This window comes from Henckelia pumila, chromosome 4 (genome assembly GCF_033568475.1).
Source record: "Henckelia pumila isolate YLH828 chromosome 4, ASM3356847v2, whole genome shotgun sequence".
In the NCBI taxonomy this organism is placed as follows: domain Eukaryota; kingdom Viridiplantae; phylum Streptophyta; class Magnoliopsida; order Lamiales; family Gesneriaceae; genus Henckelia; species Henckelia pumila.
Window position 1 is genome coordinate 134,323,395 of NC_133123.1, and position 24,302 is coordinate 134,347,696.

A 24,302-nucleotide genomic window follows, 5' to 3' on the forward strand; every position below is an offset into this window, starting at 1 on the left:
GCATTTCATTACGTTGATATCGATTATGTGTTGCCTTGATAGCATGTTGTTTATATATTACTTTTATGTTGCTTTTACTGGAAATGTCATTCTCACCGTTTATCCGGTTGTTGCTTTGTTTTGTATGTGTACTTGGCAACAGGTGGGGCAGGATCAAGCCAGCGTAGGCCTGGATAACAACAAGAGGGAGAGCTAGTAGTGAGACTCGGTTTAGAAGTCGTGCCAGCATGTCTACCTAGTGATATTGGAACATGTTTAGATATCGAACTTCGTTGTTATGTTGTATTGATTATGCGAGCTTTTGTTTAAACTTTGTCGTTGCATATTCCATAACTTTGAGCGGTTCAGCAGCCCTAAAACGTTATGTATTAATTGGAAAAAGTTTGATTGCAATGCATGGATTTGAATTGATTGTTTGGAGTTGAGTTTCAGCTAGTTTTCTACTGTTCTTTTTCTCTGATTCTGTCACCGCTCGATCGGCAAGATATTACCGATCGAGCGATGGCAATTTACGCCTTTCTCTGTTTTTGCATTTAGTTGACCACTCGATCGGTAAGATCTTATCGATCGAGCGGCGCTGGTTTTACTCGAGCAGAGAACGAGTAATTTTTGGCTCGCTCGATCGGTAGGATCTTACCGATCGAGCGGAGCACTGTTCACTTCAAAAAAAAAAAGAAATTTTTTTTTTCTTTTATTGATTTTAATCTTGGATCTTGATTGTCTTATTGTTGTTTAATCCCGAAATTAGTTGTTTAGAACCGAGGTCTCACAGGTATGATCTCGAATGGATCCACCCATCCGTCCTTCACACCGTGCTTGGCTCTTAATCCTGGCTTCGCTTTCAAATCACGGAGGGCCATGTAGTCATCCGGAGAATCACTAGGAACACTAGCAACAATTCCTGTGCCCATGTTCATGAGAACCGTCGACATGGGCAAAGCATATATAGTATCATAAAACGCTAAAGGGGATTTTAAAGCAAGACCAATTAGATCTCGACCAGTCAACTCAACCAAACAAGTTGGCTTCTCTGGAAAACGGGACAGCTTTTTGTTGGGTTTGAATAGTCAAATGGTAGGTGTCAATTGGTGGCAGCAAGTGTTGGAAAATGAGACAACACTCATTACACTTGTGCGTACAAAAATGAAGGGAAATTCAATTGAGAATTTTCCTTCACATTTATAACCGAGAGATTGCACCTATAAATAGGTGCATTCTCTTGGAATGAAAAGCATCCTATCTCAAGTTCATTTCTCTGATTCTTGAGTTCTTCTCTTTTCCTAATTAATTCTATATATATTTGTGAGATAGGTTTTCTCCTGTATTAAGAGAGTGAGTGTCTCTTTGGAAACACAGAGAGAGGTTGTAATTCTCCAAATATTATAGTGAAATCTTTTGGTCTTGCCCGTGGTTTTTACCCTAATATTTTTGGGGGTTTTCCACGTAAATCTTGGTGTCTATTTTATTTAATTTCCATAGTTTCTATCTCGTGATGCCGCACCTGGGACCAACAAATGGTATCAGAGCCTTGGCATAAAATTTCTTAAAATTTTGAGTATGCTCTGTGGTTGTAGCTGTGACTGATCTTCCACATCAGAAAAGATTTTTTGAAGATTTTATAAGGCAGGATTATTGTAGTCAAGATGACGGCAAAATACGAGATAGAAAAGTTCAATGGGAGAAATTTTTGCTGTGGAAATTGAAGGTGCAAGCAATTCTAACAAAGGAGCGTTTCTTGGCAGCTATTGGAGATAGACCGGCGGATGTCATGGACGATCAAAAGTGGAATGAGATGAATCACAATGTTGTTGCCAATTTGCACTTGGCGATAGCGGATGAAGTTTTGTCAAGTATCTCGGAAATAAAAAGCGCAAGAGTTATTTGGGATACTCTGACAAAATTGTACGAGGTCAAGTCACTACACAATAAGATTTTCCTAAAGAGAAAGCTTTATACTCTTCGGATGGCGGAATCCTCATCGATGACCAACCATATCAATACACTGAATACTCTATTTTCCCGGCTCACGTCTATGGGGCATAAAATAGAGGAAAAAGAACGTGCGGAGCTTCTACTTCAAAGTCTACCAGATTCATACGATCAGCTCATCATCAATGTTACCAACAATGTTCTTTCGGATAATTTAAATTTTGACGACGTCTTAACTGCGGTTCTTGGAGAAGAGAGTCGTCGAAGGAACAAGGAAGATAGGTTGGCAACGTCGAAGCAAGCAGAGGCTTTACCAATGACGAGAGGAAGATTGACGGAGCGTGACTCCAGTGGGAGCCACAGATATGGTAGATCAAAGTCAAGAAGTAAGAAGAAGAATATTTACTGTTTTAAATGTGGCGGTAAAGGGCACTTCAAGAGAGAGTGTACGAAGAGCATCGAAAAGGGATCTCAAGGAAATGTGGCCAGTACTTCAGGAAGTGGTGAAATATTATTCAGCGAAGCAGCAACGGTTGTGGAAGGCAGACACAAATTTTGTGATGCATGGATTATGGATTCAGGAGCGACGTGGCATATGACGTCAAGGAGAGAATGGTTCGACCAGTATGAACCAGTCTCAGGAGGATCTGTATTCATGGGAAACGATCATGCCTTGGAAATCGCTGGGGTTGGTACCATTAAAATCAAAATGTTTGATGGTACTATTCGCACCATACAGGAGGTACGACATGTGAAGGGCCTGACAAAAAATCTTTTGTCTTTGGGGCAATTGGATGATATTGGGTGCAAAACTCGTATTGAGAAAGGGATCATAAAAATTGTGAAAGGCGCGTTTGTGGTTATGAAGGCGAAAAAGGTTGCTGCAAATCTGTATGTATTGTTGGGGAAAACACACAAAGAGGCGGAACTAGCTGTTGCATCAATTGGTTCGGGAGAAGAATCAACAGTGTTGTGGCATAGAAAGCTTGGACATATGTCAGAACGAGGAATGAAGATTCTCTCAGAACGAAAGCTGTTGCCAGGGCTTACAAAAGTGATTCTACCCTTTTGTGAGCATTGTGTTACCAGTAAACAACACAGATTGAAGTTTGGCACATCTACTGCCAAAAGCAAAGGCATATTGGAGCTGATTCATTCTGATGTTTGGCAAGCACCGGTGGTGTCCCTAGGAAGAGCGAGATACATTGTCTCGTTTATTGATGATTTCTCTAGGAGATGTTGGGTGTATCCAATCAAGAAGAAGTCAGATGTTTTCGAAGTCTTCAAAGTTTTCAAAGCGCGGGTTGAACTTGATTCTGATAAGAAAATCAAGTGTTTGAGGACTGACAATGGAGGAGAATATACCAGTGATGAATTTGATGCATTCTGTCAGCATGAGGGCATCAAAAGACAGTTCACGACGGCTTACACGCCTCAGCAGAATGGAGTGGCGGAGCGGATGAACATAACGTTTTTGGACCAAACAAGGGTCATGTTGAGTACTGCGGGTCTACCAAAGTCATTTTGGGCAGAAGCAGTCAAAACCGCTTCTTATATCATCAATCGTTCTCCTTCAGTGGCGATTGATTTGAAGACTCCAATGGAGGTGTGGACTGGCAAGCCAGCTAATTATTCTCGGTTACATACATTTGGAAGTCCGGTGTACGTGTTGTACAATGAACAAGAAAGATCAAAGTTGGATTCCAAATCCAGAAAGTGTATCTTCTTGGGCTATGCTGATGGAGTAAAGGGGTTTCGCTTGTGGGATCCTACTGTCCACAAGCTTATCATCAGCAGAGATGTTATCTTCGAGGAAGATAAAGTGAAGGGAGACAAAGGCACACTGAATTCAAAAACTACTATCATTCAGGTGGAAAACAAGACAGACGAAGATCAAGTTTCTTGTGAAGCAGTACCAGAGCACGAGGAACAAGAACCAGTTGAGTCAGAGGTTTCCAAAGTGAGGCAGTCAACTCGAGAGAGAAGACCACCAGGTTGGCTTTCAGATTATGTCACTGAAAGCAACATTGCATATTGTCTATTAACAGAGGATGGTGAGCCATCGAGTTTCCATGAGGCTACTCAAAGCTCGGATGTATCCCTGTGGATGACAGCGATGCAGGAAGAATTGGAAGCATTGGACAGGAACAAAACTTGGGATCTTGTTACACTACCACGAGGGAGGAAAGCTATCGGTAACAGATGGGTCTATAAGATCAAGCGTGATGGCAATAACCAAGTGGAGCGGTATCGTGCAAGATTGGTTGTCAAAGGGTATGCTCAGAAAGAAGGAATTGACTTCAATGAGATATTTTCTCCTGTGGTTCGGCTTTCAACAGTCAGGATAGTATTAGCAATGTGTGCGGTGTTTGACCTACATCTAGAACAGCTAGATGTGAAAACGGCATTTCTTCATGGCGATCTTGAAGAAGAAATTTATATGCTCCAGCCAGAAGGTTTTGCAGAAAAAGGCAAAGATAACTTGGTTTGCAGGTTGAAAAAATCTCTGTACGGTCTCAAACAGGCACCGAGGTGTTGGTACAAGAGATTTGATTCCTATATCATGAGCCTTGGGTACAACAGACTCAGTGCAGACCCTTGTACGTATTTCAAGAGGTCTGATGATGATGATTATATCATTTTGCTGTTGTACGTGGACGACATGTTGGTAGCAGGCCCCAACAAAGATCGGGTCCAAGAATTGAAGGCACAGTTGGCTAGGGAATTTGATATGAAGGATTTGGGACCAGCAAACAAGATTCTAGGGATGCAAGTTCACCGAGACAGAAGTAAAAGGAAGATTTGGCTTTTCCAGAAAAATTATTTGAAGAAAGTCTTGCAGCGCTTCAACATGCAAGATAGTAAGCCAGTTTCAACCCCTCTTCCTATTAACTTCAAGTTATCTTCTGAGATGTGTCCTAGCAGTGAAGCAGAGAAGATGGAGATGTCTCGAGTATCGTATGCATCAGCAGTGGGAAGTTTAATGTTCGCTATGATTTGTACTAGACCAGACATTGCACAAGCAGTGGGAGCAGTCAGTCGGTATATGGCGAATCCTGGACAAGAGCATTGGAGCACGGTTAAGAGGATCCTTAGATATATTAAGGGTACCTCGGATGCTGCATTATGTTTTGGAGGATCTGATTTTACACTCAGGGGCTATGTGGATTCAGACTACGCAGGTGATCCAGATAAGAGAAAATCTACTACTGGTTATGTGTTTACAGTTGCAGGAGGTGCAGTCAGCTGGATTTCAAAACTGCAAACAGTTGTGGCATTATCTACAACGGAGGCAGAATACATGGCAGCTACTCAAGCTTGCAAAGAGGCAATATGGATTAAAAGGTTATTGGAGGAGCTTGGGCACAAACAAGAAAAGATTCCTCTGTTTTGTGACAGTCAGAGTGCCTTGCACATTGCAAGGAATCCAGCCTTTCATTCCAGGACTAAACACATTGGAGTACAATTTCACTTTGTACGGGAAGTAGTAGAGGAAGAAAGTGTGGACATGCTGAAGATCCATACGAAGGATAACTTAGCTGATTTTCTGACCAAGCCAGTGAATAATGATAAGTTCGAATGGTGTAGATCCTCAAATGGCCTAGCAGAAACGTAAGCAGCAGGAAATGGCAAGATTGAAAGGACGTGTGGAGACGTGTTTGATTCTCAATCAAATCTCCAAGTGGGAGAAATGTTGGGTTTGAATAGTCAAATGGTAGGTGGCAATTGGTGGCAGCAAGTGTTGGAAAATGAGACAACACTCATTACACTTGTGCGTACAAAAATGAAGGAAAATACTTCACATTTATAACCGAGAGATTGCACCTATAAATAGGTGCATTCTCTTGGAATGAAAAGCATCCTATCTCAAGTTCATTTCTCTGATTCTTGAGTTCTTCTCTTTTCCTAATTAATTCTATATATATTTGTGAGATAGGTTTTCTCATGTATTAAGAGAGTGAGTGTCTCTTTGGAAACACAGAGAGAGGTTGTAATTCTCCAAATATTATAGTGAAATCTTTTGGTCTTGCCCGTGGTTTTTACCCTAATATTTTTGGGGGTTTTCCACGTAAATCTTGGTGTCTATTTTATTTAATTTCCATAGTTTCTATCTCGTGATGCCGCACCTGGGACCAACACTTTTGATACGCCAAATTTAGAGCAGCCCTTCTTGTTAAGATGAACACTTGAGTGTCATCGATTTCAAAAGCTCCATACTTTCCATCAGGCAATACCCAACAATTGGTTTGGCCATACATAGTTTCTGGTCTCAATGTAGCGGCTGCAAGGTACACCTTCTTTCCCTCCAAAACACTCATCTTGGAAGGGAAAGGTGTGATGACTTCCATTTTTATGAGAGTGTATTCCTGCGGGCGAACATTTTCCCCCGAAGCCCGATCATGATCCGCACATGGTTGGCCATCCAAAGGTGAATATATAGTATATTTCAAGTCTTTAACAATCTTACCCATTGCTTTCAGTTTCCTCATTTGCCACCGCACAAACGAATCGAAATGTGGATTCATTTCAGTTGTGATAAATGAGCGCCTCCAATCACATCCTAGCCCAAAAGCCTTCAAGTCCTCTACTGCCAGTGGAGGAAAAATGGTCAGCCAATGATACGGATCCGTGAACTTTGCTATCTCCTCATTAGACAAACCATAACTCTGCATTATCTCCCATTGGTACTTGATACCACCAGATTTAGCCGCAGTTTTTGATTTCTTACCTCTAAAACTACCACCTGGTTGAGATAGATTCCCTTCCCTTTCACCCTCTGGCTCACCTCTTTCTTCCTCTCTTACAATTGGAAAATTGGGTGGGCTTCCAAACATATGAATCTCCCTGGAAAGCTTATCAGCTGATGCCTTGATAGGCATCCCGGTACAATGAAAAGCAAAAGGCAAGAGCACGTTTACTCCCCTCAATCTATGATAGGCGGCAGCAAATTCAAGTTTCGATAAAGAAAAGGCATGACCCAAATGGAGATAACCATTCATATACGGGGACGGGAAGTTGCCAAAGAACTTTTCGCCTGGCTTGGGTGGCGAGTCCATTGCATCGGCCCGAAACACATCACCATCTTCCCACCACTTCTGCACTTGTGACTCAATTTCTAGAAGCCTATCCCTCGGAGCAAAGCTTTTTCCTGTTTCTTCTGCCATATTGTCACCAGCAGTCGTACAAAAGCTGGGGTGAGGAGAAAAATAAAAGTAAGTGGGATACAAAGAAATTGTCTGAACCGATTACTCGATACATCTGCTACTACGTTGATACGAATCCTATATGAAGTTTTTGTGAATCACTAACATAATATACATATCGAAGTTGGTCAAATACAGAAGGCACAAATCATAAACTCAATTAAGCTCACGGTTTCTTCAACTGATATTTGTATTCACAAGCTGCGGCTTTTAAACAAATACCAAAACTAACATGTAAGTCGTTGTTTTTCAGCTAAATAACAACAAAATCTTAGTCAACTGACACATAAAAAACGATTAGAAACTGACCCAGAATCAACTTCAACACCTGATTCTCCAAATCATAAACCAACATGATAAAGCAAACCAAAATAAAATCTTTCTATAAAGCCACAGAACAGAAAACATACCTTAGTTTGTTGAAATTGAATACTGGAATTGCTGCCAGAATATCAACCTGATGAGCAGCAGCAGCGATGAGTCTCCGTAAACTAGAAGATGCCACAGATTGTAAGAAGCGATATCTAGGAAAAATGAAAGTTTCAATTCAGAAACAGCGGATTATGTCGAACTATTTTCCTTTCTGACATTTCAAATCTGGTGTGGTCGGATTCTATGACCAAACTATCAACTATAATAACGGTCAAAAGATTAAAGACTATACAAGTTGACTTCTGGTTATCTCTTTTACACTCGGATCACTAAAAAAAAATTTAATTTTTCGCCTCTAGCTACCGTTTTTTCCAACACTTGACTTCTTCATGAGATATAAATTTAATCATTACTTGAAAACACTCCCTTGCTTGATTAATTATCGTCCACTTATTAACTTCTGTTTAAATGTATATATTTTGCTTTACTGATGTAAAAACACTTTAGATAATGAATCCATTCAATATTCTCCGTATTCTTGAGTGAAGAAGTAAATCAAAGCGCATTTCTTGTATGACACGTTCTAGAGTTATAGCATACATTCAAAAGGTGGGGCCATTACCAACTGGGCAATTTAATTTTTGGGTCCAATTTCAAAGTCATCCCTTGGCCAACTTTATTTGCTTCTGCGTAGTTCTATGCACAAGCCGAGTCGTTTATAACTTTACACATATGGGCGTGGGCTGAGAGACTCAATAGCCTTGCAAAACTTAAACTTGGCTACATTTTCTAAGTGACAATAACAGGTCGGGAATCCAAAAGCAATAGAGCTTCTTAAGACTAAGGTTGATCAGCTAATAACAAATTAATCATCACAGCTCTAGCGTTATCTGGAAGGCTGAAGAAAAGCTCCATATCTGGAGTTCTGTTGACAAGAAGCCTTGCAGCTATAATCCTGTCTCTCATGCTGAGTCCGGGAATGTTAGAGAGAGCAGCAAACACTTCTTTCCTAGCATTTGAAACATCATGCTCGTGCCCTCTTCTTTCTGCTATTTCATCAAGTTTTGAATTTACCGTTTCACAGAAAACAGCAATGGCCTCGACTAAAGCACCAGAATTGTTACTTGAAACCTTTCTTTTCTTTGGAGGTTGCTTCTTTTCGGTGCCGCTATCTTGTGAATGACACACAGATAACTCATTTTCGTCATCGATCCCCTCGGCATCAGGATAACCAAATTCTACTGCTGTTTTTTTCCCTTCATCCGTACCAACGGTATCTGTTTTTATTTCTTGATCAGCTTCAGCAAGATCTTCAACATTTTCTCTTGTAACAGGAATATCGCTGCCATATATTTGACACCAATCTTCATAAAATGGCCAAGACTTGTATCTCATTGTACGAGCACTGTTATCGACCTGAAAAATGTTGCGTGGGATATGTCAAAGCAAGTAACAGAAACAACTACTCAAATTATTAAAAGAGCAGCAATCTACAGATTCAGGGACGACCTAAAGTAAGATAATATATGAATGTCAATAAATCCTAAATCAAGCCAAAAAATGATCAATTTTTTCACCGCCTAGTAAAGTAACAAGATGGGGAGAGAATACAGAGATAAAAAAGCAAATCAAACCATCATGATTGAAAAATAAGGCCCCGGTCTCCTAAAAAAAAACACAATCTCCTACTTTCAATACACGTACAGAAACGATTTTAAAATATACCTTCAGATATAAATCCCAGGCATCATCTTGAGCCTTAACCATTTTCTCTTTTGCATTCCAACTAAAACCCCTTAGTGCAAGCATGCATGTCAGTGATGCATGATATTTCTTCCAAACGTGCAGCTTGGAATTTATATGAGGCTGGGCCCTGAGGTCAGTGCCAGGGAATGCTTTGAGCATCACGCGTTCAAGTACAATCAAGTAGCCGGTTTTGAAGCCATTTTCACTTTTCCACCCATTGGCTATGATATCTTTTAGTGCGGAAATCAAAACTTCTTCTTCTTTTACTGACCAACATCGCCGGCTTTTGTCCCTTTTTCTTCCCTGCCCTTGCATTTGTTTGTTTGGTGTTGGCTCCATTTCTATAGCATTAATTGCAAGGAATTATAGTTCAAGTTACCCAGTCATGATAGAAACAAATGTTGCAGGGAGGGTGAGACATGGAAGGTCAAAAGTTTGGTCTGAAAGCTAACACTTTTCAACCTAGATTTGCTTGTCAAAAAGTAAACATTTTCTAAAATGGAATGCATCGATGTCCATCTGTTGGATAAAAACTTGGGTCTTACGTAATGAATCATTTTGATGAAGATACATCTCTCCATATGTAATATAAGTACTTGTGGAGAACAAATAAATCAAATATGGAATTCAAATAAGTAGACCTGGAAATAAAAAAATTGGCAGCCATTTTGTGAGACAAAATGTGCTTGTCGCTTATACTTGTAAAATATATATCCTTTTAGAGATACAGTTGGCTTGGAGAATTAAACCCAAATAATATAAACCCTTCTACTCTCAATTCAAAGTCTACTCTCACTTAAATTGTTTGAACAACCACTCAGTCCAAAACCATGGATAAGCTCAAGTGTAGCTCCTTATGATACTGGTTTTGATCTTATGCAGACTTTGCAAAATCTTACAACATTAAAGAAACATTAGATTGAAGCGAGAAAACAATTGGAACAAAGGGACATCAAACCACTGCTACAAAACATGCCTTTGTCCAAACATGTTGAAAGATTTTATAGGTCTGGCTCGATCCCTTCAAGATATCGATTGACCAAAATCCATGCAAACACATTCTTTCCCCGCTTCGATCATTCTTAGTCAGCCAAATTCTAATAATCCAAATCACATGATCCATACATTGCAATTGTGTACCGACACAACACCAAGACCATCTGAATTATAAATTTTCAACTACTTGACTGGATTAAATTTGCAACCAAAACAACACGCATATGAAATTTACACAGAAAATCACAGAAAACAATTTCCACCTTATTGAGAAAAAAATGTAAACCAAAGAAGAAGAAGTAAAGACCACTCTTCCAATTGCACGAGAAAACACAGTTCCAACCCAGATAAACAAAACAAAACAAATCGCGTAGCAAATAACAACAAAGTAAAATAAAATTAGGGCAACTATAGTTCGATTAGAAGCTGGAAACACACCCATAAACAAAAAAAAATATGAATAAATACTAATAATAAGGTACGATCCACAAATTACTGATTTTTATGACAAAATCCTTCGTGAGATCGGGGTAGAAGAGAAGCTTAATGTACCTGCCCCGCTCGCATTAGGTGAGCAGTTTAGCTGAAGCCAGCTGAAGAAATTAATAAATTATCATGCTTCACTCAAAATTGCAAGTTTTAGCTCTTAAAAAAACTTTAATAATTTTTAAAAATACCAAAAAATTAAACCATATAAAAAATGATTTTGAGTACAATTACAATCTGGAATCAAAAGTAGCAAAAAAAAATTTAACTAAAAAATCATTCAAATTTTATATCAGTACATATTTGTTGTATATATAATAATAAATAAAACTTTTAAAAATAATCTCAAAAGATATTATAGTACACGTGTGAATTAAAGAGCAGCATGTATTCAAAGCTCATAACACGTGTGATAAGCGGAGGCAACCGGCCTTTGCATGGAGATGACTCGGATTATCCTTTGCACACTAAATTTACACGTTTAACCCTCTCTCATTTTTTTTTTAAAAAAAACATTGTCTTTAATTATTACTCTTTTTTAATTCTTTTTTACTCTATTATACAGATATAACTCGTTGCTTCCATGTAAATGAAACACATTTATACTTAAAATTACCTTTAGATTTTTTAGAAAATGATATACTGTTTTTAAAAAATCAAACAAAAATGACCTAAAATTATCCAAGTGTCTTCAGGCCATAGATAAAATCCTTTTTTGTTTAACAGCGAATAAAACCTTAATTCCGCATCACATGAAATGTAATTGAAGCACACAGTTGTCTACATGCAATTTTTGTTTCTATTCATTAAATATATTTAATATTAATGATTTTATAAGTTAAATGAAAAAAAATCTAATTACATAATAATATTTAATTATATAGTAAAAATATTAATACATTAGATATATTCGATTTCTACATCATAATATGCCAAATGATATATATTTCAACAAAATCAACATTTGAATATAAAAAAGAAGCTTAAAAAAAAGAAAGTAGAAAATTATTATAATGAAATGAGATTGCTAGGGAGGGGCATAATAGAGAGATATAGGCCCCGTTTGAATTTGGTAGATATTTTTAAAAAAAAGCACTTTTTTAAGTTATAATTTTTGGTTTTTGAAAAAACTCTAATTTTGACTTAAAAAGTGCTTATTTAAGCGCTTTTCTGGTCAACCAAACATTTTATTAAATAAAAAACACTTAAAAAAGTGTTTTTTTTTTCTGGCTTTTGAAACCAAACGGGACCATAATAAGCTCACATTCAACCTTTGACTGACTACACCTCACCACCGCCATTAATAATTTCTTTAAAATTCAGCAAAACCAGTAAACAGAGAGGCGGAGCTGATAAGGTACAGCTATGGAGGGAGGACGGGGAGGTCTGCTCTATGCTGTGTTCGTTGCACTCTTAACCTGCGCACCGAGCCTCCATGCAGACCTTGGAAATGACCCAAATATCCTCCAAGTCACAGATAATTACGTCGCCAACCACCACCTCCTGGGCACGGCGGCGGAGCATCGTTTCAAGAATTTCATGCAGGAGTACGGGAAAGAGTACCCTACTAGATCGGAGTACCTGCGCCGCCTCGGTATCTTCGCCGCTAACCTTATAAGGGCCGCCGAGCACCAGGCTATGGACCCCACCGCCAGCCACGGTGTAACTCAGTTTTCTGATCTGTCCGAGGATGAGTTCGAGACTATGTGCATGGGAGTGAAAGGCGGGGGTGGCGCCGCCGCCTTGTTGAGTAGTGGGGAGGCGGCGCCGGAGTTGGAGGTGGGTGGTTTGCCGGAGAGTTTTGACTGGAGAGAGCTCGGTGCTGTTACTGACGTCAAGATGCAGGTGATTGATTTATTTCATATAACCATTTTTTTTTTATTAATAAAAAAAAAGGGTTATAAATTTATTATATTTTGAGTGCAGATATTATCATATACATAATTAATTGAATCCTCTTAAATCTTGTGTTCTTGTTCTTTTCTGCAGGTTTGAAATTGAGAGTTGTCCCTAACTATAAAATGCATGTGTAAAGTTTATGAAATATGAGAATTTTTACTTTCTTGGGATATATGCTATGTGCGTGGCTATATATATATATCTAAAAGTAGACATGGTAAACTACTTATGACATAAAAGACACAAAATTTGATCGTAATCGATTTCCTTGGTGCAGGGAAGGTGTGGTTCGTGCTGGGCGTTTAGCACCACAGGTGCAATCGAAGGAGCAAATTTCTTATCTACGGGGAGGCTTTTGAATCTCAGTGAGCAGCAGCTTGTTGACTGCGATCACGCGGTGAGAGTCACCTTATATATATAGATCATATGTACGTTTACTTATTATACTAATTAATGCGTGCTAAGATATTGGATATGTTAATTTGGTTGAAGTGTGATGCTAAGGAGAAGAGTGCTTGTGACGACGGGTGTTCGGGGGGCCTCATGACGAATGCCTACAAGTATTTGATCGAGGCTGGAGGCATACAAGATGAGGATTCGTATCCCTATACCGAGAAAAGCGGCGAATGCAAATTTCGACCCGATAAAGTCGCTGTCAAAGTCGTGAATTTCACCAGCATTCCTATAAATGAGAATCAGATTGCTGCTTATTTGGTCCGTCACGGCCCGCTTGCTGGTAGTAAACTTAATTTTGTATGATCATTTTCCTGGTGATATCTATATTGATTTCTCCTATAATTGAAAATTCCTATTCGAAAGAATAGATTAATTAACACATGAGAGCTCTTTGGTATATATATATATATATGCAGTTGGCATCAATGCTGTGTTCATGCAAACTTACATCGGCGGCGTGTCTTGCCCCTTGATCTGTGGCAAGAAGTGGCTCAACCATGGCGTTCTCCTCGTTGGCTATGGGACGAGAGGTTACTCGATCCTTCGACTTGGGTACAAGCCATACTGGATTATCAAGAACTCGTGGGGGTCGCGCTGGGGCGAAAACGGTTACTATCGCTTGTGTAGAGGGCATGGCATGTGTGGCATGAACACCATGGTTTCTGCCGTAGTAACACAAACCTCCTAGTAAACTGTCCCTTATAACTTTGTGCTGTTGCCTCTCATACTTTGTGGTGATTAATAAATGTTTTATCATACAATTTCATTTGATCAATCAACGTTATTCACCGACAAATTAGCAATCTTTCGCCTTATGTTAATCAAATGATTGTATATTTGGAGTTGTGTGATTATTAATGTGTAGGTTTTTTTAAGAGACCTGTCAATTACAATTAGGCCGATTATATTTAGGGTAATGTTATATATACACGGAGTTTTATACGTTGGTTACATAATGCATTTGAAATTACATGATTATCCTTACATTTTATTAAGAATTTTTTTAAAAAAATGCATGTAGGATAATCATGTAATTTCAAATGCATCGTGTAACTCAACGTGTAATACTCTGTGTATATGTAGCATTATTTTTATATTTATAATGAAAAATATTTCAAAAGGGAATATGATTCGGTTTTTGTTAATTTTAAATGATGTGCATATTGCCACCTGAAAATTTAAAATCACATGTCAAATAACTTGCCACTGGAAACTTCAAATTAATTGAAGCCAAGAAACTTTTAAATTAGGTGGGCCTAACAAATTGCTAGGAGACACTCCTGACCCATCACGTGAATCATGAACAAAATGGCTCGCCCACCCGAAGTCCCCGCTTTTAATAATAGATGATAGATGATAATTCTTTTCTAAATAATTAAAATTTTAAATTTATATATATATATATATATAATTAACTTTTTCCCCTAAAACGGTGCCGACTTTTAACCTCAATATTTTTGGGTTTTGTCACTGTGAGAATATAATTTTTCGTTGACAACTAGTTAAAGTTTTACATCACATATAATAATATTCAAATTATAAATTTTAAGGCATTTTTTTGGGTTTTGGGTTGACTTCATTTAATGGGTCTCCGAAGCACATATATTTCCAAAAAGTATATTTTCCGTGAGGCGGATTGCTTATATCTAAAGTTAGTTAATTGAAAATAATATTTTTAAAATAAAACATAATATTTTTTTAGAGTCGGGTGAAATAAAAAAAATTCTCACAAAATTACCTTTTTAAAAAAAATTCTCGCAAAATTAAATAATGAAATCGCGTTACGAGAATTTCTGTGAAATATATACCAACTAAGCAGTTTTATGAAACATTTTTTTTTTGTTTTGGGTTGACTTCATTTAATGGTCTCCGGAGCACATATATTTAATATTTCGAAAAAGTATATATATATATATTTTTTCCCATTTCATATTTTTGGAGAAATTAAATTAAAATATATATATATACAAGCAGATTATTTATGATCTTTCTAAGAGGTTGCATTGCACTGACTCGGGTCATGGAATCTCGCAGACAGAATCGGGAAATTTTACAAAAAATGATACGATAAGAGCAAGGAGAAAAAGACATTGCATTTGCTCCCACCTTCCACACACAATAATGTTCGTGCCCCTCTCCCTATATATAGACCCTTCTCGCTTGAAAGGGCTCTCTCTTCTCCTCTTTATTTGGCTTCCTATGGAGCAAAGCCCACCGAAGGTATGCCATTTTCTTTCTTTCTTTCGTTTTGTTTTATTTGGCTTTTATTTTTTTTTTATTCGTCCTTGTGTTTTTTATGCTTATACTTGCATTTCCGTTGTCCCTTTTCTTGTTTTTTTTTTCCTGTGGTTTTATTTATTTATTTATTGTGTGTGTTTGTTGGAAGTTGTGATCGTTTTGACGGTTTTAGTTGGTGACATGGAAAGGGATTGGAGATTGTGGGAGAGGCTCAATGGGTTGTGTGTGTTTTTGGTTTCCTGAAATTTGTTTTTGACTATAGGAATGGAATATAAATATTATACTTTGGAGGAAAAGGTGTAGTTTTGATCATGTGCCTGTCATGATTTAAGGGATTTCTTAAGAATACAACTTTGAAATGCATCAGATCGTCTTGTTTCACAGATACTATATGGAAGGTGTCTGAAGTCATTGCTGGTTTGGTTATAGCGACGGAATACAGAGGGATTTTCAGCCCCCCTCCCTCCAATTCTAGTAGTAAAAATTTATGTTTAGCATCGAAGATATCTAGATTTTGGAATAATGTACATGACTCAACTTTTGACCTAAGTTCTGGCTCCAACCCTGTTGCTTATGATTGTGGGGATTTTATATGAAAATGGGTAGTAAGAATACTCTAAATCTATTATCTTTGTAAATGTGCAGTTGATTTTATCATCTCCACGCATACTTTACATTTTGGGTAAATGGTTGAGATGTGAGTGCTAGAAATTCTAATGGTTTTGTCTTTATGAAACAAGAGCATGAGGCAATACATTTTTACATGGTTCATGGCTTCAATTTAAGAGGAATGGCTGAGTTTTAAGACAGAATCTGAGGTTCTCTGATTTTGTTAAGGCTGCTCCTTAACTCGGTTTATTTTAGTGGAAAATAAATTTTTAAATTGATGGGATGGTGTTACATGATACAGGGCATCGGTGGGTAATGATCCTAGGAGGCACGATAATATTTCTTTACCTGTAGTAACTATAGGCCCCTCAAGTGAAAATCTTTTGTCTCACTTGAGAAAGAAAAAATATTAGCATGTTTTATCATGAAATGAACAAGCGTTTCATGGGGACTTTCTTTTCTATAACTATTGCCACCAGCTTAAAATTCTTAATGTCCCCATGTTTTCACTGAAATATGTACCACAAAAGTTTCCAATTGAAAACCAAGAGTGCTAAATTCTGTGGGGCTTCTACGGATCAATTAAAACTAGGGTTTTAGTTTCAAAGGAATTTACAATAGTGATTACAACTTCCGACCATTTAAACAACATGCATGCTTTTTAGTTGAATGGATGACTTTAAAGAAACCTCTGTCTAGTTTTGACTCTGAACTGAACACATATAACATCTTATCATGAGAAAGTAATTCATTTTCAGTTTGTCGTCATGTTTACAGGATTCACTTTCTGGAGAGTATCAATGGAAATTTATTTGTATCGAGTTTGTTTTTGCTAGTTACAACTTTTTTATGTCTTGGAAAATAATGTTTCAGAGATCAGAAACTTTCATTCGTACGAGCTTATATTAAACTAACAGTTGATTTCTACACATTTTTGTAATTGTTAAATTCTACTTTCGATGTGAAACAAATTAACTCTAGAGTCTCTCTGTTTTTTGTCCACCCCAAAATTTGTTATTTTACTTGGCTTTACAAGCCATGTGTTGGTCAGCCAATATGATTCTTAATATCAGTTGGATTACCTGTGCTCCTGTCTAGGTCGATTAGGAAGGAAATCAAATTATCGCAGACAATTTCCTTTCATCTTGAAGGGGGATGTTATTGAGTCAAGATATGATGGAAGTTGGTACTAGAACATCCCACTCCAATGAGAAGAGACCTTTGGCAAATTCTACACCTGCCAATCAACCAAAAATGCCAGTGGAGAAAAATATGAATTCGTCTGTGTTTGTCAATCATGGTGAGTCTATAATGGTAGCTTTTTTTGTTTAAAGAGTAGAAAGCAACACAATCTAAAGAAATATCCATCTTGTTTCACTTTCCTTGCTCGTCCTTCTTTGTTTAAACACATGGAAATAGAATGTATAGATTATTCTCGAGATTATCTTTGGAAAAGTTGGAAACGTGAACTTCTCTTTTGGGTACTAGATGATCGATGATTCATTTATATTCGGTGGGTTCAATTTTTCATTTATCGTAATCGCAATTCTGTTGCTTTTTTGTTTCTTTTGTTGAATAGAGATGAAAGTTAAAAAAAAATCTGCCTCTTTTCCTGGTTTGACAAACTGTGTAGAGACTAAAAATTGAGAAACCGGTGGTATAAGGCATATAATGTGTGCATGTTATATAGCTGCAATTGCATGGGCTGAGAACAGAAGAAAGTGGACTGGAGATTTATCTCAGAAACCTAAAAGGATACCGAAGGATCCAATTATAAGGTAAACTCAATATTTCTTCTCCCAAATGTTTGAACCCATGTCATATATGGCTGATTCAAGTTTGACTGTTTCACCAGATTTTGAATGGCATGTCATATGTGACTTTTGCATGTCAGTAGCATTAACATTCTAAAAATGAAATTAATTTTCTTATTGGCACTTCAGGTGCAATAGTAATTGAAGAATGACAGGGCACCTTTTCTAGTATATGCTCATGAAGATCATCAAGCAAGTCTTTGGTTCAAAATAGTTGAGATTTGTTGTATTAAAACATTTTAACTGGAAAGGTTGTCAGAATTCCATTTTGTGATACCATGAATTTTCAGTTTCTTGTGGTTCAAAAATCGCGGTGGACTCTTACTCAGTGTTTTTGCTCTTGCAGCTGGTCCATGACCTATGAAGACTTACTCTCCACCAACGACCCTTTCTCAGAGCCAATCCCCTTAACTGTAAGTTACCTTGGCACAGACACCATCAAATTCATTTGAGAATTTTACGTGCACATTTACTCATCACCTACCTCAGGTGATACACTTTGATCAACTTTTACCTCTCTTCCATCCATTTGAGTGTTGCTCTAATTATGGCTGCATAATTATTTGATTCACATAGGGAAAACGTTCCATTGATGAATTGCATATCCATGTATTTTGCAGGAGATGGTCGACTTTTTGGTTGATATCTGGCAAGATGAGGACCTTTTTGACTAGTTAATCTTGAACTAGTTGAAATTATTTCGAGGAAGTATTTACTTGGAAAGCAAATGTGGATATTGTTCAAGAAATGACTTTTTGCACTCCCTTGTGCCTGCCCTTCATGTATCCAAGAACGAAATATAGACGAGCATCAGGGCCGATTCAGCTGTATTTTCAGGTTCTTGTTGTAACATTATTTGCTTAGGTCAGGCTTGTAACCTAATATTGTAACATAGTAGCTAGTACGCCTTCTTAAAATTTAGAAGAGCTAACTACTTGATTTGTTTGAATAGAAATCGTAGCTGGTAAATGGTAAATTGTTTATCAAGAAAATGAATCACATTTTGATTTATTTTTAAGCGTTGAAAGGGTAAAGGGCATGACTTTAGCACTTCATATCATACATGTTACCTTCTACAATCAGACTTTTCAAAACTTGTAGAATTTTACTTGTGTTGCAACTATTTTCTCCATTCGATTTTTGACCTCTGAAAAATCAACATATCTTGTGCATTGCTATATTTTAACCACTATTTAACAGTGTAGAATGTGCATAGGATGCTCATAGGTACATCCAGGTTAAAACACTTCTGACACTTGAGAAGTTGTAGGCCACAAAAACAAATGTAGAATTCTAAAAGAAAACACATTCAGGGACTGTGTGTATATATACGCCTTCATTGCCACATGAACTTCACTATCACCTTGGCGTCGTCCATGGGAATTTCAGGGTGATGAAAGGTTTCCATGCAAACCATCATCGGTGCACATTCCATCTCCGCAAGAACTTAAATGGCCAGAATTCTAATCCCCAAAGAGTTCACAATCAAACCTCTGCTTGCTGGAACGATCAGCAGATTAAGATGATTTTATGCAAGAATGTAGGTTTGTTGGTCTGGAAAAATTCCATGATCTTCATTTCATTACTGGCGTATTTATCAACTTTTCCAGCCCAATGCTCTTAGGTTAGCTGCGGTAAGTTCCATATGATTCCCTAAACTGACCCAGGAGTCGGGGTAACATAATATTAGGACTCGAGAAAATACAGATCAGACATGGAAAAGAACATAGTTTAGAACAGGATGAGTAGAACTTACGTGAGATCTGGAAGCCTGAAACCACCTATTCGTACACGTTTCAGAGCATGAATCTGCAACAAGGAAATACGATTATCACTGTTAGGAATGTCCGTCGCTTAATCGGAAAAGCATATAGAAACAAATAAAAACCACTTTGCTACCCACGTCAAATGTAATCAGCTCGGAAAATGGCAAGAAGACTAGGATGATAAGATAATGTGTTTGTGACCATACTTCACAATGGTCTAGCGAGCAATAACCGCTACGTGTACAAATATAATGCTCAATTTTTTTTTGATTTTATGATAACCGAAACACAACATCACGATCCTTGTGCCACCTCATGAATATCAACATAGCACAACAAAAGCGATTGTGTTGTTTCTCCAAATAATTGCTTTAACTTGAGACTTGTGATGATCAAACTGGTGACCTTAAATATGATACTAACTACCAAACAACCTCTTGCTGCTAATATCAAAATTATAGTTGATGATAAAATCGCGATTCAAATCTTTGAACCGTAAATCTGTCCCATGTACCTGAAGTCCAGCATTTTTAACAAGTTCTCGAACTTCGTGGTTTCTTCCCTCATGAACCTGCAAAGTGAAAGGGACAAAAGTTTACCTTTCATCATGATTTAAGAGCAAAAGCTAAAAACAGACAGCTTATTCAGTGTGTTTGACATGCCAAGATCTTGGTGGACTTAGAGAACTGATCAAACCCAAGCTTCTGTTATTCCTTTGATTGACGCATAGGCAAAGGGAAAAGTGAATAGGCATTTTGCAAGGATGCCAATATATACAGTCTAATACCGCTGTTCTTACTGTTGAGCTACCTCACAATTAACTTTTCACCAATTCGTCGTGAAAAAATATTTGAATCTCTTAACAAAAATTAGGCAAACTACACGTACCATAATTCAAAAACAATAAGCATTGTTAATCACTCGAGGGATGCTCGTTCCAGTTATGAAAATATTAAGACGCCAACAGGAGAAATAACGTAAGACAATTGACTGCAAGTATGTAAACAGGAGATCTACAGATATCTACTGGAGCGTACATGTAAAATACAAATACTAAATAGTAAACAATTGAAAATCAAGAGCAAAATTCCTCTTTTGATAATTAACTTATCTTTCAGATATTTTGCCAAGCATGAGTTCTTGGGCAGATTAATTGCATAGCAGCTGAATATAGAAAATGTATCTCACAGAAAATAATGTGTTTTCACCCATGACGCACAAAAGATGAGGAAAAAAGGAGGATTGATTACAAAGCAGCAAGATGAAGAAATATAATATGAAATGGAAGAATACCACAATGCGAAGTCGAGGCCTTTTAATGTCAGGCTGTTGGGGCAGTTGCTCCACCACGTCTGGTGTGCATTGGACACCATCTATGACAGTTCCCTCGCTGATGGCTAATAAATGCTTCTTATGGACCTCACCATCAATAGTTGTAATGTATCTGCAATCAACAAAATTATATGTACAAGCTTCATTCATTTGATAACAAGCCACTGATCTGCCCTGGAGAAATCAAGAGACAAGGTGAAATAAGAAAATTAAAGTAAATCTTACTCCTTGGATAAATTAGATGAAGGGTGTGAAATCTTTTGAGCAAATTCACCTGTAACACCACATAAACCATCACTGCCACATACTTGATTCATCATACCAAAGCCGATAGACAATGTGTAATCCATCAATTATTCATATGAGATTATTCAAATAACTATACCATCATTTGTCACAATAATCAACCCAGTCGTGGCAACATCAAGGCGACCAACTGTAAAGAGTCGTGGCTTTGGAAGCCCAGGATTTCTTTTATTCTGACAAAAAAGAAGAAGACATTCAAAGCCACTAAAAATTGTCCAAAAGAAACAGTTCACGTGACATCAAGTCCCTAAAATATTAACAATTTGAGCAATCTCTCGTACCCAACTATTCATATAATCATCAAATAGAGAAATCACAGACTTTGTCTCCTTCTCTCCTGTCGAACATATGTAACTGCAAATAATTTTATTTTTGCATCAGTTCACCAGTAAACTTATGAAGCTAAATTCTAGTGTGAGAAGTGAGACATGTAGATGACAAACCCTTTTGGCTTGTTCAAGGCAAGATAAACCTTGGGAGGTAGTTTCTTAGCCAGACGGCTCCCATTCACATATATCACATCTTGACCAGGATCAACTCTAGTCTGCTCACAAGATCAGTATTCAGAATCAAATGCACACCATAGTTTGTCCATACACAATTTGACAACTTAATAACCAGAATCCAGATAATATGAGATGCCAAAATATTTCATTGGATTATTACAAAACGGATTATGGAGCCAAATATATGTAACTTTTTCAGATTCCGCTCACATCGACTTTAGACTGACCTGGGGTGTGTTGCAGACAGAACCATTGACAGTCACCTTCCCTTGAAAAATCAGCTCTTCGCTACTTCTCCTCGATGCAACTACCAAATTTTCATGCCGTAAACGAAGTTAAAAAAACTAGATCATAAGTCTTAACGTCTTTAACAGCATGACATATCACTTCGCACACCTATCATAACCAATAAGAGAAATCCCAAAGGCTGAAAAAATTGTGCAAAATCTAATGAAATTCGGAGGTCTATATGGAATGTTAGGAGCTTCATAACAACAAAGAAACCTTTCTGCTAAAAAATTCATCAGTAATCTTTTATATTTTATTTGAATTATGTAATTTTCATCGAGTCCGACAGTCCAAAGATTTTTGTCATCTAAGTGCTTTCAATCAATTAGCTCTAAGGGTACAAAATGAACCAAGTATTTTCACAAGCAACAAGACTCAGGCTCGATTGCTGCCAAGCTTGAGCTTAGGCTAACATAACATCATTCAAAAGCTCGAGAGTGGCTCATGAGGTTCTTAATCTTGTTAATGTTTTTTTGTATATAAAATATGTATGCCTAATATTTGAACTATTAACAATCAATTAAGTATATCCCCTATCCAATATTTTCCAGCTTTAAAAATCATACAATATCGTTTCATATATAATTCGCAATGCAATTACATCGAAGCTTAAACTTTGAACCATATTCACAACCAATTGAGGACATGAGCGAAGCAACTTACTGTGCAGAAAGCACAATGTATAGCACTGGACGCGACAAAATAAATTTACTCTTACCTCCTGCAGCTGCAAGAACCTTTGCCAGTCTCTGCGGAGGCTCGCGAAACCTCTCATTATAAAACCTGCGAGCCGCCTTAGAATACTTCGGCGGCACAGATGACTGCTTCACTTGGTCACCACTTTTAACATCACCACCACCGACTTTTTTCTTCTTCTTCTGGGTTTTCGTTTCCGCCATAGCACGAAGATAATGCTCCGGCGGCGTCGTCTGGAGGGCGAGGTTTCCATTCTCGTCTCTGACAATCCATGGGATATATAGCTGTTCTCCGAGCTCTGAAATAAACGATCCCGGTGGGTCCGAGTCAGCCCCGGGAGTTACCGGCAGCTGGGTAATGGGTTTGGGTTTGGGTGGGGCGAAGGTGATGTTGAATTCAGAAGAGAGAGAGGAAGTGACAAGGGTGCAGAAGCGGCGGCGTGGGAAGACGGTGGGTTTGGAAATGCGGAGGGTTGTGAACGCGGCGGCTGCAGCAGCTACCGCCGCCATTAGCGGTTATCTTGGCAACGGACTAACGCTGCAGATATAGTAAAAATTAATTAAATTATATAGATATCTAGACGATGATATATAATAATACATATATATATATATATATATATATATATATATATATATTGTTGTGAAAAGTAAAAATTTATGGTAAAAACTAAAAACTCTAAAACTCAAAATATATATCAAATCAAATACTTATAAAATCTTCTGAGGTCTATTTATAGATACTCAATTGAGAAATGTCCAAAAATAAATATGGCATCCATTACATAATCAAAAATTAAAATATCATCACATCACCATCACAATAATTTTCAATCTAATTTTAATATATAATTTCCAATACTCCTCCTTGTGATGATGATCGTGATATTACGTGTTTGTATACTGCCTCGTTAAAAACCTTACTAGGAAAAACTTAGTGGGATAAAAACCATAGCAAGAAAAAAAGAGTGCAGCCACGTAAACTCCCCCTCATGTTAATACGATCGATTCTTCACATACGCTGTAGATTTCGCATCCCAATATTATATATATGCTTTCTGAATATTGCCGTAGGAAGCGCCTTTGTGAAGAGATCTAATGAGTTCTCACTTGATTGAATGTAACAGATATCAATATCTGTATTCTTCTCAAGCTCTTGAGTGTATGCAAAGAACTTTGGGGGATATGTTTTGTTCTGTCACTTTTGATGTATCATTCTTTTATTTGAGCAATACATGCAGCATTATCTTCATACAGCGTCACATGATTCTTGTTTACTGATAATCCACAAGAAGTTTGGATATGTTGTGTCATTGATTTTAGCCAAACACATTCACGGCTTGCTTCATGTAGCGCAATAATCTCGGCGTGATTTGATGAAATTGTTACTAGTGTTTGTTTCTGTGAACGCCAAGAAATTGTTGTGCCTCCACGAGTAAATACATATCCGGTTTGGGAACGTGGTTTTATGTGGATCAGATAAATATCCAGCATCATCATAACCAATGATACTTTGATTGGTGTCTTTTGAGTACAAAAGTCTCAAATCAGTCGTTTCTCGTAGATAACGGAATATATGTTTAATTCCATTCCAGTGCCTCTTTGTTGGATATGAACTGAATCTTGCTAATAAATTTACAGCAAAAGATATATCAGGTCT

General features: G+C 37.5%; 5 protein-coding genes across 7 annotated transcripts; 2 read left to right on the plus strand and 3 right to left on the minus strand.

Moving 5' to 3' along the window:
• Positions 1-752: 752 nt before the first annotated feature.
• LOC140861805 (leucine--tRNA ligase, cytoplasmic-like) lies at positions 753-7,094 on the minus strand. The gene is made up of 2 exons (XM_073264811.1): positions 6,057-7,094; positions 753-1,046 (listed from the first exon to the last, which is right to left on the minus strand). The coding sequence occupies exons 1-2, from the start codon at positions 7,092-7,094 to the stop codon at positions 753-755; spliced, it is 1,332 nt and encodes a 443-aa protein (XP_073120912.1).
• A 964-nt stretch (positions 7,095-8,058) lies between these two features.
• LOC140864795 (uncharacterized) lies at positions 8,059-10,982 on the minus strand. 3 transcript variants are annotated; one of them, XM_073269170.1, is made up of 3 exons: positions 10,228-10,793; positions 9,231-9,592; positions 8,059-8,921 (listed from the first exon to the last, which is right to left on the minus strand). In XM_073269170.1, exons 2-3 carry the CDS (start codon positions 9,588-9,590, stop codon positions 8,346-8,348), a joined length of 936 nt encoding a protein of 311 aa, XP_073125271.1. In that variant the 5' UTR covers positions 9,591-9,592; positions 10,228-10,793; the 3' UTR covers positions 8,059-8,345. The 3 variants fall into 3 exon arrangements, with proteins under 3 accessions (XP_073125271.1, XP_073125270.1, XP_073125269.1); XM_073269169.1 differs by lacking the exon at positions 10,228-10,793 and adding an exon at positions 10,800-10,982 and having other exon boundaries at positions 8,060-8,921; XM_073269168.1 differs by having other exon boundaries at positions 8,060-8,921; positions 9,231-10,793.
• A 1,113-nt stretch (positions 10,983-12,095) lies between these two features.
• LOC140866426 (probable cysteine protease RD19D) lies at positions 12,096-13,816 on the plus strand. Its single transcript, XM_073271412.1, has 4 exons — positions 12,096-12,578; positions 12,910-13,029; positions 13,125-13,368; positions 13,505-13,816. Exons 1-4 carry the CDS (start codon positions 12,099-12,101, stop codon positions 13,774-13,776), a joined length of 1,116 nt encoding a protein of 371 aa, XP_073127513.1. The 5' UTR covers positions 12,096-12,098; the 3' UTR covers positions 13,777-13,816.
• A 1,353-nt stretch (positions 13,817-15,169) lies between these two features.
• On the plus strand, positions 15,170-18,804 carry LOC140864550 (uncharacterized). Its single transcript, XM_073268808.1, has 5 exons — positions 15,170-15,308; positions 17,034-17,235; positions 17,626-17,713; positions 18,096-18,162; positions 18,370-18,804. Exons 2-5 carry the CDS (start codon positions 17,091-17,093, stop codon positions 18,421-18,423), a joined length of 354 nt encoding a protein of 117 aa, XP_073124909.1. The 5' UTR covers positions 15,170-15,308; positions 17,034-17,090; the 3' UTR covers positions 18,424-18,804.
• A 123-nt stretch (positions 18,805-18,927) lies between these two features.
• LOC140864549 (putative ribosomal large subunit pseudouridine synthase SVR1, chloroplastic) lies at positions 18,928-23,196 on the minus strand. Its single transcript, XM_073268807.1, has 10 exons — positions 22,666-23,196; positions 21,887-21,966; positions 21,597-21,697; positions 21,435-21,507; positions 21,233-21,326; positions 21,073-21,121; positions 20,809-20,959; positions 20,030-20,086; positions 19,506-19,558; positions 18,928-19,407 (listed from the first exon to the last, which is right to left on the minus strand). Exons 1-10 carry the CDS (start codon positions 23,150-23,152, stop codon positions 19,347-19,349), a joined length of 1,206 nt encoding a protein of 401 aa, XP_073124908.1. The 5' UTR covers positions 23,153-23,196; the 3' UTR covers positions 18,928-19,346.
• Between the last annotated feature and the right edge of the window lie 1,106 nt (positions 23,197-24,302).

Excerpts from the sequence above, each read along its gene's own strand:
- LOC140866426 (XM_073271412.1), top strand. The coding sequence starts at position 12,099 with ATGGAGGGAGGACGGGGAGGTCTGCTCTATGCTGTGTTCGTTGCACTC. Across the intron at positions 13,030-13,124 it reads TTGTTGACTGCGATCACGCG|TGTGATGCTAAGGAGAAGAG; the intron begins GTGAGAGTCACC and ends ATTTGGTTGAAG. Across the intron at positions 13,369-13,504 it reads CCGTCACGGCCCGCTTGCTG|TTGGCATCAATGCTGTGTTC; the intron begins GTAGTAAACTTA and ends ATATATATGCAG.
- LOC140864795 (XM_073269170.1), bottom strand. The coding sequence starts at position 9,590 with ATGGAGCCAACACCAAACAAACAAATGCAAGGGCAGGGAAGAAAAAGG. Across the intron at positions 8,922-9,230 it reads CCTGGGATTTATATCTGAAG|GTCGATAACAGTGCTCGTAC; the intron begins GTATATTTTAAA and ends AACATTTTTCAG.
- LOC140864550 (XM_073268808.1), top strand. The coding sequence starts at position 17,091 with ATGTTATTGAGTCAAGATATGATGGAAGTTGGTACTAGAACATCCCAC. Across the intron at positions 17,714-18,095 it reads CCGAAGGATCCAATTATAAG|CTGGTCCATGACCTATGAAG; the intron begins GTAAACTCAATA and ends TTGCTCTTGCAG. Across the intron at positions 18,163-18,369 it reads CAGAGCCAATCCCCTTAACT|GAGATGGTCGACTTTTTGGT; the intron begins GTAAGTTACCTT and ends TGTATTTTGCAG.
- LOC140861805 (XM_073264811.1), bottom strand. The coding sequence starts at position 7,094 with ATGGCAGAAGAAACAGGAAAAAGCTTTGCTCCGAGGGATAGGCTTCTA. Across the intron at positions 1,047-6,056 it reads ATCAAAAGTGTTGGTCCCAG|CTGTCCCGTTTTCCAGAGAA; the intron begins GTGCGGCATCAC and ends CCCAACAAAAAG.
- LOC140864549 (XM_073268807.1), bottom strand. The coding sequence starts at position 23,152 with ATGGCGGCGGTAGCTGCTGCAGCCGCCGCGTTCACAACCCTCCGCATT. Across the intron at positions 21,698-21,886 it reads CTGTCTGCAACACACCCCAG|ACTAGAGTTGATCCTGGTCA; the intron begins GTCAGTCTAAAG and ends TCTTGTGAGCAG. Across the intron at positions 21,508-21,596 it reads GCCTTGAACAAGCCAAAAGG|TTACATATGTTCGACAGGAG; the intron begins GTTTGTCATCTA and ends AATTATTTGCAG.